The sequence below is a fragment of the Erpetoichthys calabaricus genome, chromosome 15 (genome assembly GCF_900747795.2).
Source record: "Erpetoichthys calabaricus chromosome 15, fErpCal1.3, whole genome shotgun sequence".
Classification (NCBI taxonomy): Eukaryota; Metazoa; Chordata; class Cladistia; order Polypteriformes; family Polypteridae; genus Erpetoichthys; species Erpetoichthys calabaricus.
Window position 1 is genome coordinate 19689314 of NC_041408.2, and position 14134 is coordinate 19703447.

Consider the following 14134-nt stretch of genomic DNA (forward strand, 5'->3'; position numbering starts at 1 on the left):
CTCTCACTCTTTGGGATTTCTCACCATAGTCTTACACAAACTAAAGTCAAAGTTTATTTTAAAAATAAAAAAAAAAACCCTGAAGATATTATTTGTCAAATTAGTTTTCTTGCTCGTATTTGTTATTACAATGTCTTAATATTCTGATCCAATGCTGTGCCTTTTTTCTTTAATCCAATTTGGACACCCCCTTATCATAACTTTTAGATCAGATTACATTTCGGGTGTTTTTAATGAATTAACAGATAACAAGTAAGGTGCTATTACCGATTTCAAACACAAAAGTCATTGTAAGGATTAAACATGTCTAATTGAAATCTTGCAGGGTGCTTCTAGATAGATAGAGAGATAGATAGAGAGATAGAGAGATAGATAGATACTTTATTAATCCCAATGGGAAATTCACTCTATTAACAAAAAACATGCAAGAGAACAGCAACAGAAGAAAATTATTTAAATAGAATTAAATATGTAGAATGGAAAAATAGTCCAAAAACTGGAGTATCAGTAAGAGAGTGGAATATCAGTAAGTGTACTTCTTATTCTATACATGTGGACTTGATTTACCCATCTGATAGGTTTTCATAATGACAATTTGCAGAGATCTGCTTTACACAACATACTGAAGGGTCAGCTTGATATAAGATGGATATAAGCCCAATCAATTAATTTTAACGGCAAAAAAAAAAAAAAAAAGTATCTTAATGCTACTGTTTTTTCAGGCAAAATGGAATGGGCTTCACTTCTTTTATGGCTCGCCTGGGAGTAGCAGTGGCTCCTCTGGTGATACTGCTGGAAGATGTCTGGAGGTTACTCCCCCCCATCATATTCTCCTCGATTGCCGTCTTATCTGCATTGGTAGCCTTCCTCCTGCCAGAAACCCAAAATATCAGATTGCCTGAAACAATTGAGGATGTTGAACAAACAAGGTAAGATCATATTACAAACTAAATCTTTCCTTGAAAAACAAGAAAACCACTTTGTAAAATATTCAACATGGGAATCAGAACCTAATTAAACCTCATCAATAAAGCATTTAAAACTAAAATTCACTGTACCTTACAAATACGTTCAAGCAAAACAGACAAAAAAAAAAAATGATCTGAATACCTATATTAGCTGGCACATGAGCCTAATGGTATGTTAACAAAGTAATTCTTTGTTGGGTTTATTTTTATACAAGTGAAAATAAAGACAAAGGAACTTGCCAATCAAAAAAAAAAAAAAAATATATAAATAATAAATATATATAAATAATAAATATATATATATATATATATATATATATATAAATAAGTAGTACTAGGGTGTTGTACCGTGTTAGCCATTATGAATGTAGAGAAAAGCCAAGCAAAATGACACCTTTTATTGGCTAACTAGAAAGATTACAATATGCAAGCTTTCGAGGCAACTCAGGCCCCTTCTTCAGGCAAGATGTAATCAAGATGTAATTTACATCTTGCCTGAAGAAGGGGCCTGAGTTGCCTCGAAAGCTTGCATATTGTAATCTTTCTAGTTAGCCAATAAAAGGTGTCATTTTGCTTGGCTTTTCTCTATATATATATATAAATAATATATATATATATATAAATAATATATATATATATATTATATATATATATATATATATATATATATATATATATATATATATATATATATATATATATATATATATATATACACACACACACACACATTATAAATATATATATATATACATACACACACACTACTTGCCCCATGTAATTTGTAGTGCTGGGCAAGGAAAAAATTGTAATCTCAGGTTTTCATACAGAATGGACATAAATTTTTTAATAGAAGAGGCATCTTTGCTGACCAATGGTAGAGGACAACAAAAAGTATCAAAAAGTCAAAAAAAAATCTCATATGAGTCATATGTGTAACCCACATGTCAAGTCATCCAGTGGTAAAGTATGTTGTGATACCAAACACATGCAAGTTTACTGAAATATTGTTAAATAAACCACTTCCAGAAAGTGCTCTCAAGCAAACATGGACAATGCTAAGATATTTCGGAAGAGTGTCTGAATGCTTAGATGTATATTCACATCCATGAACCTCTGGATTATTTACTGGCGGTTTGTGAAGCTATATGGCTGAACTGATCTTCTGCTTGTTTAAACATCTCAGATGTCCACAAATCCTGGTGATATTCTTACTTCTTTTTTCAATCTCTTAGTGTTTAGTTGTTTTAGTCTTTTAGTGAACTTTCCACTGGTGATTTCATGTGTAGCACAATGTTAGCCAATGACTAAGCTCTCACTGGGCTAGACTCGTGAGCAACAAACGAGAGGCTCAGTTGTGGTTGTCCCCTCGTATACACATTACATTTTGTAGGAATCCTTCTTAACCTAGCACTTGTAGCCTGACTGTAACCTACAAACCAGACTTCTAAGCGACACTGCATGGTGTTTTTGGACAGGTTGTATATTTATGTCTCAAAGAAAATTGTACTTGGTGTACTACTACAGTAGGCAACTGTTGACTGCATTTAACATCTACCTTTTATTTTCTATCACAGGAAACTTTCGGCTGAATCAACGGCACAAGATGCCGTTGCACTGAAACCCCTGAACTGTGACTTCAAGCAAAATTCTTAATAAAAGTCTTAATAAAAATTTTCAGAACATAAGAAAACGTGTGTATATATATATATATATATATATATATATATATAAAAAATCCAATGTCTGTCTGTCTGTCTGTGTGCTTTTCACGAGAGAACTACTTAATGGATTATAATTTGCTTGAACATTCCGGTTGATTTTGCAACTTCTCTCATCGTGCTAAGTATCATAGTTTGCTTGCAGTCCCGATTTAGTCGCACAAATCTGAAAGAGAGGCTGCAGGCCGAGGAGAGGGGGGGTGGGACATTCCTCACTCACATGCCAGCCTCCATTTCAGTCGCTCTACCTCTTGCCACGTGTTGGAGGTTACCTTGCCTCCTCTTAGCTAGTGATACCTGTTTGTTCAGCAGCCATTATCATCTAGAGATTGTTAGAGAGTAATGTTTGACATTTTCGAGAGAGAGATCAGAGCTGCGTGTGTTTTAGAGGGTACCTGCTCATATCACGGCCACATGCTCTTCTCCCTTTGCTGGGGATGATCTCCCATCAGAGCCCAACACGATCAGATACAGTGGCAACGTTTGACGTTGGAGCGCACCTACCTTCCGCTTGGCCAGGGATACCTTGACAACTTTTTACATTTTTGGCAAAGAGATCACAGCTTCATTCTCGCCCCGATAGCAAAACCAAAAATATTGTATATCAAGAGGCCGTCTGTTACGAAAGTTATCAATAGAAATTCTTCTCTATAAAAATTACATTTTTTTTATTGATTTTTAAAGTTTCTTCTGTTTCACTACTACGCGGGCGGAACCGCCGGGGACAGCTAGTTTATGATGAATATACTGATGCATATTAATCCTTACAACAGTTACACCAAAGATTGTGCAGATGAAACTAAAGCAAACGGTTAAAAAAGAAACCACATACAGTACACAAGGACACACACTCAGACACTTGAGGGACAGCTGTTCATATAACACACAGCACCATGAACCTAATGGAGCATTTCCTGTTTTTAAACGTTGCCTAAAAAACAACAGACGCCTGTAACTCATTCTCACAATCCTTGATTTGTGCACCACATGGTAATTGTGAAAACATCGCACATCAGCAGTTGACGAATGACTGACTGCTCTGAAATCCATTACTTGCTAAGTTATTTCCTGTGGCAGATTGTTCAATAGACAGTTCTGCTTTCCTTCTGAACGCCTAGTTAATGGCCAGCATATGGGCTTTTCTTTTTTCCTTTGCTCATTTTTGTGATGCCTAAGATGCTTTTTATTTCAGTGGGCTGCTAAGCTTTCATTGAGCTTAGAAGTTAATTAGAAGGGATACTCCCAGTTTATGTTCAGCAGCTGTGGTTTTCTCCTTTCTTGGCCATGAGCAGAAATAAGAACAGTGTGTTCATTTTAATTTGCCACACTAATTAAATTTAAATACACGTTAAGCCACTTTTAAAGTTAAAAAACAGAATTGAACACTAAAAAGAAAGATTTAAAAATGATAAACTGGGCGATGACACACAATCATTATGATTAAGACTCAATCCACAGCCCATCCATGAGTAATCATTCTAATAAAGAATAACTTATTTAACAGCTAGACCACAACACAGTCCATTGTATAAATAACCAGGAATCTGCGTACAAAACAAAATGACATTCTTAAATCTTATGTCTAGTCTTTGTGAACTCACCTGAAGCGTAGCCAAAAACTTCAGAAGCAGGATTCCAAGTTATTAAATACGAGGTGTAATCTTTGACACTGACTGTATTTTTAAATAAAACGCAAAATGCACAAGAACAAGAAACTGCACATCCAAATCAAGTCCTGGATAATGGAAAATTAAAATGAATTACTTTATCAAAAAAAAAAAACCCCAACAGATGTTTGTCACACTATTTTTATTTTAAGAATCGAGCACCTGATGTAAGATTTTAGAGACATTTCAGCTCCATGAAAAGGAATATAAACATCATGACAGGGCTTTAAACGAGGCTGCATAATTAAAACTTAAATACTGTCAAACTTTTGGCAAATACTGTTATGCAAACTGGAAAATAAAAATGAGAATAGTTATACATTAATTTACAGTCACTCAACACTTACATTCTAAGTTATCTCAATGTGATTTGAAGTTTTAACAAAACTGATACATAAACTTAAAACAGTATTAAACATTCAGAAAACATCAGATGCCTTTGAAATATTCAGAGTACTATATACAGGAAATGGGTAGTTTTATACATAAGAGAATTCAAAACATTGATTTATTATAAAATCTTGCAAAGTGGTGAACTAACCTACAAAAACAATTTTAATTCTTTACTTAACAATTTGCACTATGTACCCTAAATGAAAGAATAAAACCACAGAACTACAATCACACCAGCCTGAAAAGAACCAAACAAAAGATACAAACTAGACATAAACACATTTGTGAAATCCCATCCTAAAAGACGACGACTAGCAAATCTTACAAGTCAGTAGAGCCACAAACCAGATTTGAGCAATTCAAGAACAGTTAGCAGTGTAATTTTCATGTGCCTTTATTCGGACACAACTCAGCTGTGATGGGTGACATGCACTTTACCTGAAGGATTATATAGCAAGTGAAGTTTACTAAGGTAATACTGCATCTCAAAGGCTTGTCTAGTTTGGAAACGAATTTAGGCATCGCAGGCGTGAGTAGCACATTTGCTTCTCACTTTTTCATATATTGACGACTACAGGGCTTCAGGGTGGGGGGGGGGGGTTTAGTCAAGAAGCACAGAGACCTGAACATCAGCAGTGCAGCCCAGATGTGGAGCTCTTTCATGAATTCGGTGGGCAATTTAATTCTCAATCCTCAGTGCCATTTAAGAAATATTACATTAAATATTCTCAGTTTTTCTACCCTTTGTAGCAAATACAAAAATAGCACTGAACAGTTTATTTTTTCTGAATTTCCAATTAATTAAAAAAAAACACCACACACATACACACAAAGCATGACAATACAGAGGACAACACCCTCATGTTATAATATTTAACCTGCACATATAGAGGGTATATAACTACTTTATTAACAAAAATAAAATTAAATGCAAAATTAAGCTATGTGCACATACTACAGTGGCAGTGCCTTACTCAAGGACTTTATCAGTCTAAACCTTTAACAAGAATGTGACCTGATGAACTTAAAGTTAAGAAATAATAAAAATTAAATTGTCATAGGCTTTCCGTTTTTTTGTCAGAGCAGTAGCATTCGTTCCGGTTGTATTTTTTTCTTCCTCCCAGTCCTACACATGCATCTGCAAGACAAAAATTTAATGTTAAGTGAAAGATTCAGGTCCAAAGAAGGGGACAGAACACAAAGTTCCAATACATTTACTAACGTTTGTTACTGCTCTTGCACTGTGAAAGAATTAACTTTTAACCAGAAACAAGTATTCATACCCTCTATTACACCAATACTTACATTACATACAACATTACATAGTGTGTCTTCAAAAAGTATAAATCCCTTGGAGGTTTTCACATTTTTAATTGCATTTAATCTGTTTTATTTGACAATGGCATACGTTAAAAAAAGGAAAATGCATATACCAAAAATATGATTTATAAAACCTGATGTACACATCTCTGTACATGATTTACCCTTCATAAATCCCAATCATCTTGTAGATGTGTGCACATATACAGTATGTGCTTTGAGACCTGCCCAATTGCCCTCCTAAAACATCCAATTATGGGCCATGCTAGTCAACCTCATACATTATGTGACAGATGGCAGGGGTGGGCTGACTTCCTGGCCAGGAAAAACTCCCATACCCTCACCTGGCAGGGGGCTAGTGTAGTGGATGGATGGGGGAAAGAAAGCCTCCCAAGACTGCATGCTCCCCTGACAATGCTGGGTGGTAGCATCCCTGGGCCAGTATACCCATTCATGTGCCTACAAGGCATGCTGGGAATTGCAGTCCCATGGAGTAGTATTGCTGAGCTCCAAGGGTGCCAACAGGGGGAGCTGCATAGGAGCGCTGTCCCTACTTTCAGGAGCTCCCCCACTTGATGAGAGAGTGCTTCTTCCATGATGCCAGAGGTACTCCCGGGTCCGACATAAAAGGGGCCACGTCCATAGACTCGGAGAGTCAAAGTTGGGAGAGGAGCTGAACTAAGCTCACCTCGGGGGAGTGGATGGAAGGAGACTTGTTTTATAGTTGTGGACTGTGAAAAAGAGAAACCTGTGCAAGGTATATATTCTCATATAATACGCTACCGTGGCTGTCCGTTTGTCGAGTATTTTAAATCAACTGTAGCTCGCAAACTTTTTGACCTATTGATCTGAAATTTGTTACACATATACTACATGACCTCTACTGTTCCGCTTTTGGGGTGATGATTTTATTACTCTTTTTATTTTATTGTAAAATCAACTCTCGGCAGCGGCCAGCAGGGCGGCTGTGCGGTGCATGTGTACGGGCGCCATTCTCATCCCTACCACCTTCGCTGTCACTTCCCCTACCTCTTCATATCTTAAATCAGTTCTTGAAGCAGACTGAACATTTACGTGCCAGCTGAAGTGGAAAAATTAAGAAAAATGTACTAATTAGTTGCAACACAAACACTGACTTAATCAGTTTTAACGCGAAAAGATGCCGACGAAAGAAGAGAAGAAGCGGACCACTAGGGTGGAGAAAAGAAGAGCCGCTCAGGAAGCAGCAAACGCATCAACCTCTGAGCAAACGAATGGTAAACATACAGAGAAAGAGGATGGAAGCTAGGAATGTCAAGTGTATTCACTGCATGTAATCGTGCAGTGCGCCATTACTGGTATGAAATAAAACTATTTGTTGTGTCAAAGGTTTCGAGGCCTACAGGCTATAATATAAAATGAACAGATTTACATGTAAGGCAAGACAGTGGGAACACAGTAGACTGGCAAAAAGGAAAACTTTGAAGACAGTGAGACAGATTTAGTAGAGGCACAACAGAACCCTTATTGGGTGGCCTAAACGTAAATTTCACCAACAAGCAGCTCGACCATATTTAATATTATTTAAAAAAAAAAAAGTCTGACCTCAAGGTAAAGGCAACAAAATTAATCATTCATCACTGGCAGAGTGCAAGTGCAACAGGAGGGGGAAAAAGCAAATATCTACATTCTCAGATTTCGATCTACGAATGATATCTCTAATCAGATATGCCTTATTATTCAGCATCATATCAGATGTGACAGATGAGGCAGCTGCAGAGGAATCCAGTGAAACACTTAGCATATGCCTTTCAGTGATATAACCACACTAGTGCAATATATACAGTTGCCAGATTTTTAATGACAACCTTTATCATGAATGTCACATTAAGAGATGGCCATGGGTGCTAGTGAAAGAGCCACAGTGTAACTGGTCCTAGCAGAGTCTCAAGGTCTCAACCTTCTCAAGGTGTCATCAGCACATCCAACAGTGGCCATGTTCTCATAGACAGAGTACTGCAGACACAAACAGACACACTCATACCCATCCAAGAAGTAAGCTGGGATCGGGGAAGTTGGTTGGGGGTACTAATAGAAATATGTGAGTCATTAAAAAAGATCTTGCTAGAAAATATACCTGTGCATGTGTTTGTTCATTGCAAATGATGCATCACATCCTCACACTGGTTCACAGAAGGAAGGGTAGCCACCTCAGTATGTGGGTAAGGAGTGGGGTCATCTGGCTTCATATTAATGAAGTCAGGGGGTGTAAGATTATTACACTGTCCATGTTATGTAGTGCAGCGCATGCAATCAGGGTGCTGCAGAAATTTGTTGGCCTGATGTAACTAGATACTGCCATCTGCATCTGAGGTGTCCTACGGTTTGATCTGCAACTGAGCATGAAGGAGCACGTGAAGCAATGTAGTGCCTCTCTGCTGTGCTGGGGGTCTTGGAAAGGCATAAGGAGCCAGCGTCTCAGCAGGTAGCCACTAGCACCTGACAAATGTAATAACATGATTGCTGTTACAATAAATAGTACAGGCCATATGAAAAACGGAGAGTTTAGTCAGGTATCTTTCCAACAAGCCAGCCATCAAATACAGAACTGTCAGTAACTTGCCTGTCAATGCTGCTTTGCCGCAAAATAAATTAATCATCGGTTGACCCTGGCCACCAAGCCACGACATTTATCAGTCTCACCTTAGCATTACAGATTAACGAAATATAACCGCTTACAGTTAACAAAAGCAGTTTCATTCTCACTAGGTACCCTTATTGGATGGATGGATAGATAGATTAATCCCAAGGGGAAATTCACATACTCCAGCAGCAGCATACTGATAAAGAACAATATTAAATTAAACAATGATAACAATGCAGGAATAACAGACAGACAATAACTTTGTATAATGTTAACGTTTACCCCCCCCACCCCCACCCCCAGGTGGAATTGAAGAGTTGCATAGTGTCGGGGAGGAACGGTATCCTCAGTCTGTCAGTGGAGCAGGACAGTGACAGCAGTCTGTCACTGAAGCTGCTCTTCTGTCTGGAGATGACACTGTTTAGTGGATGCAGTGGATTTTCCATAATTGACAGGAGCCTGCTCAGTGCCCATCGCTCTGCCACGGATGTCAAACTGTCCAGCTCCATGCCAACAATACAGCCTGCCTTCCTCACCAGTTTGTCCAGGCGTGAGGCGTCTTTCTTCTTAATGCTGCATCCCCAGCACACCACCGCGTAGAAGAGGGCATTCGCCACAACCGTCTGATAGAACATCTGCAGCATCTTATTGCAGATGTTGAAGGACGCCAACCTTCTAAGGAAGTATAGTCAGCTCTGTCCTTTCTTACACAGAGCATCAGTATTGGCAATTCAGTCCAATTTATCATCCAGCTGCACTCCCAGATATTTATAGGTCTGCACCATCTGCACACAGTCACCTCTGATAATCACGGGGTCCATGAGGGGTCTGGGCCTCCTAAAATCCACCACCAGCTCCTTGGTTTTGCTGGTGTTCAGGTGTAGGTGGTTTGAGTCGCACCATTTAACAAAGTCATTGATTAGGTCCCTATACTCCTCCTCCAGCCCATTCCTGATGCAGCCCACGATAGCAGTGTCATCAGCGAACTTTTGCACATGGCAGGACTCCGAGTTGTATTGGAAGTCCGATGTATATAGGCTGAACAGGACCGGAGATTGTGTTGAAGGCGCTAGAGAAGTCTAGAAACATAATTCTTACAGCACCACTACCTCTGTCCAAGTGAGAGAGGGATCGGTGTAGCATATAGATGATTGCATATCAGGAGAAGGTGGGAGCAGAGGATGCTAACTGCAGAGGGTCAAGGGCGTGTTGAACCTGTGGCCTAAGGTGGTGAAGCAGCAGCCTCTCCATGGTCTTCATCACATGTGATGTCAGAGCAACAGGCCGAAAGTCATTCAGCTCACTCGGACGTGATACCTTTGGGACTGGGGTGATACAAGATGTTTTCCAAAGCCTCGGGACTCTCCCCTGTTCCAGGCTCAGGTTGAAGATGCGCTGTAGAGGGCCCCCCAGCTCCGATGCACAGACCTTCAGCAGTCGTGGCGATACTCCATCTGGACCCGCTGCTTTGCTGGCACGAAGTCTCCTCAGCTCTCTGCTCACTTGCGCTGTTGTAATTATGGGTGGGGATGTCTTTCCTATGCTGGTATCAGCAGAAGGATGTGTGGAGGGTGCAATACTCCGAGGTGAGAGTGAGAGTGGGTTAGGGTGGTCAAACCTGTTAAAGAAGTTGTTCATTTGGTTTGCTCTCTTCACGTCTCTCTCGATGGTGGTACCCCGCTTCGTGCTGCAGCCAGTGATGATCTTCATCCCATCCCACACTTCCTTCATGCTGTTATTCTGCAACTTCTACTCCAGCTTTCTCCTGTACTGCTCCTTCGCCGCCCTGAGCTGGACTCGGAGTTCCTTCTGCACGCACTTGAGCTCATGCTGATCACCGTCTTTAAAAGCCCTTTTCTTCTGGTTCAAAAGGCCCTTGATGTCACTTGTGATCCATGGCTTGTTGTTAGCATAGCAGCGTACAGTTCTTACTGGAACTACAATGTCCATACAGAAGTTGATGTAGTCAGTAGTGCAGTCAACAACTTCCTCAATGTTCTCATCATGAGATCCCTGCAGGATATCCCAGTCTGTAGTTCCAAAAAATTCTCTCAGAGTATTCTCAGCCTCCGGGGTCCACTTCCTGAATGATCGTGTGGTTACAGGTAGGACTCTCACTTTTGGTTTGTAGTGAGGCTGAAGCAGAACCAGGTTATGATCTGCTTTCCCAAGCGCAGGCAGCGGGGTGGCGCTGTATGCGTCTTTAACGTTTGCATACAGTAAATCAATAGTCTTTTTTCCCCGGGTGTTACAGTCCACATACTGGGAGAATGCAGATAATGTTTTGTCCAGCGTCACATGGTTAAAGTCTCCAGCGATTAGCACAAGTGCCTCAGGGTGCTGCGTTTGTAACTTAGCAACAGCAGAATGGATGATGTCACTCGCTGACTCCTCGTCCACCCGAGGAGGGATATACACGATGACAACAATGACATGTCCAAACTCTCTGGGCAAGTAGTAGGGACGTAAACTTACGGCCAACAGTTCGATATCCCTGCAGCAAGTGGAGATTTTGACGTTAATATGTCCAGAGTTACACCACCGTGTATTAACATAGAGAGCGAGTCCTCCTCCTTTGTGCTTACCACAGGTACTTGCATCTCTGTCCGCTCTAACTGTGCTAAACCCGGGTAGCTCCACGTTGGCATCTGGGATGGTGTTATTTAGCCAGGTTTCGCAAAAACACAACAAACTGCATTCTCTGTAGGTCCTGACATTTTTTCACCAGCGCAGCCAGTTCGTCGATCTTATTTGAGATTGAGTTTACATTCCCCAGAATCACAGAAGGCACCGAAGGCTTGAAACGCCACTTTCTTGCAAGCCGCTTCATTTTTAGCTTAGTGCCGGCTCTGCTGCCACGATACCACCTTCTTACCTCGTCAGGTAAATATGGAACCACACCGGCACTGGCATTTGTTCTCAGCGCTCGAAGTTGAGTACTTGAATAGGCGAGTCTCGGCGTGTAAAAATCCATGCCCACGTTGTAAAATTAAGTGTGTCCAGGGAACGAATCATTATCAATAAATAAGCATACCATACATAAAGGAACGCATAAACCAAATGGACTTGTGTTCATTTGTACAGACAGGGCCTAATACACTTTTCTAATGCTGAAAGATGGACAGAGAGAAAATATTTTTGTGGGCATACTAGGGTGATGATTTTTTTTTTATTAAAGTAGAACCTGAAGGATGTGTTGAGTTAACTAGAGAAATTACACTCCTTAACACCCAGTCCATCATCCATTCAAGAGTCGTGCTTATGATCAAGGAAGTACAATGCAGATACCATCCAGGTTGTTAAACATTAAGCCACATTTTTGTTCTAGCATGAATATGCAAAATTCTCAAACTCCCATCACCCCGTACATTGTTTTGTTTATTTAGTTATGGCTAATAGGCACATTTCCTGGAATGTCTTGTGGAAAGTACTGTAGGAGTGGAGTGATGTCTCCACATGGAGAGAGTTAGTGAGATTAACTGCTGAGCTCCCATGACTACTCTTAGTTGTGGTGACAAGTATAAATGGTAAAATGTGCTGCACAGAAGCCCACTGCATGGTGGTTCTGGTGGACATGCAGTGCATGCTGGATATATAACATTACAATTGGTTCAGGAATCCTCCAGGGCCTCCTGTTGTTGCTAGAGAAAATACGATTTAGGTCTGCTATTATCACCATCACCTTCACAGGTAAAAGCAAGCAACAGAATGGTTAGTATGAACTTTATAATATTAAAGAGCGCCATAATAGGAAGTGTGAATCTAAGCACCTTCATGGTCTACATAAAGTGTGATCATTCATCCCAAAATCTAGTATACAGAATACAAAAAATAAAAACACCTCCACACAGATATATGCAGGTTAGGTTGAATGTCCGCTTTAAAATGGGCCTGGATGAATGAGTGAGGGCAAGTTTTTACACAATGTTGCCCTGTCCGGGTTTAGTCCCTACTGTTAATCCTATGCTGCCATAATCACTCTGCCGACTCGTAATTGGGTCCAGGAATAGAATAAAAAACAGCAAATAAGCACACAACAATGACTCATGATATTTAGTGAGAATTTTTTCATTCATTACAAGTCCCTCATCCATATTACTAACCGAGAATAAACCGGATATGGACGCAGGTACATGGCATGCCCATGGACGCAGGAGACATAGTGCGCAGGCGCCGACAGCGAGCGAAGTCTGATCCACTGAGAACGAAGGAGTCACAGCTCAATAATGAAGGAGCTCAACTAACGTAAATAAGAAATGAGGCAACGCGCCCATAGGTAACCACACAGCCACACAACAAAGAGGATTCAGCCCACTGCCCCAGAGTGAAACGGGAAATACTACGGAGTCCACAAAGGTCCACAACACACAGCATAATCAAACCCGAGATAGTACGGAAAGTGCAGGCGCCTACAACGCGTTTCTGAACCATAGCTCACCATCGCAAGCGAATTCTGATACACCACCAAAACCAAAAGAGCTCAACTAACGGAAATACGAAATAAAGCAACGAGCACAGACAATACGGAATCCTAACTGTCCACACTACACAGCATAGTCAAACCCGACATAGTATGGAAGGTGCGGGCGCCTACAACGCGCGTCTAACACACCGCAGGCAGACCCCCCGAGATGGTACAGAAGCCCCAGAGATACAGACTCCACAGCATATGTGAATCACATTACAGTAATACAATAATATGAGTACTCACAGACAAAACCAACACAACAGGCTTCAGCGTCCCGCCCCACAATCAAACCAGAGAGAGTACGGCGTCCCCAAAACACAGCATAGTCAAACCCGAGATAGTACGGAGGGCGCATGCGCCTACAACGACTGCCACATGAAACACACACACGGCACCGGAGGTATAATATTAGCTCAACTAACCTACAGATGTCGTAACGGTGAAAATGATACATATGTGACAATTACCAGGACAGACAATAATCTCTTTCAAATCTATTTCGGGTTACCCAAGACCAGGGGTTGGCGAGCGAAGCGAGCAGGGGGCAGAGCCCCCCTAGTATCTAACAATCCATAAATGAATTTGATCGAGACGGAAAGTTGAAAGTAGACTCAACATTCTGGGATGAAGAATGCTTACAATATAACCGCACGGATGGTGCATTAAATTAATAGGTAACAATTTTAACTCTCAAACAGAACAAATCATGTTACCCAGCAACATTCTTTTACTTTTTATTCATCATGTTCCAGGCGTCAAGTTTACACTTTGGAAATGGCTTTACATTTGAGAAACTAACATAACATTTTCTTTTTAGACCGAGAGAAAATATACTGCTCAAAAAAATTAAAGGAACACTTTTTAATCCGAGTATAGCATCAAGTCAGTGAAACTTGTGGGCTATTGATCTGGTCAGTGAAGTAGCAGAGGGGGCTGTTAATCAGTTTCAGCTGCTTTGGTGCACTAGAGGGGGG

The 14134-nt window shown here is 40.5% G+C and overlaps 2 protein-coding genes across 2 annotated transcripts in view; one reads left to right on the top strand and one right to left on the bottom strand.

Annotated features, from left to right (window-relative positions):
* The window catches only part of slc22a7b.1 (solute carrier family 22 member 7b, tandem duplicate 1), a 52761-nt gene extending 50137 nt beyond the window's left edge, over window positions 1–2624 (top strand). The window contains exons 9-10 of the mRNA XM_028820990.2: window positions 723–929; window positions 2546–2624. Of these exons, the coding sequence (XP_028676823.1) occupies window positions 723–929; window positions 2546–2624 (286 nt within the window). The remainder of the gene's footprint in view (window positions 1–722; window positions 930–2545) is intronic.
* Window positions 2625–4481: 1857 nt separating this feature from the next.
* Window positions 4482–14134, bottom strand: part of crip3 (cysteine-rich protein 3) — a 129837-nt gene continuing 120184 nt past the window's right edge. The window contains exon 9 of the mRNA XM_028820579.2: window positions 4482–5887. The gene's annotated coding sequence lies outside the window, so the exon portion shown is untranslated. The remainder of the gene's footprint in view (window positions 5888–14134) is intronic.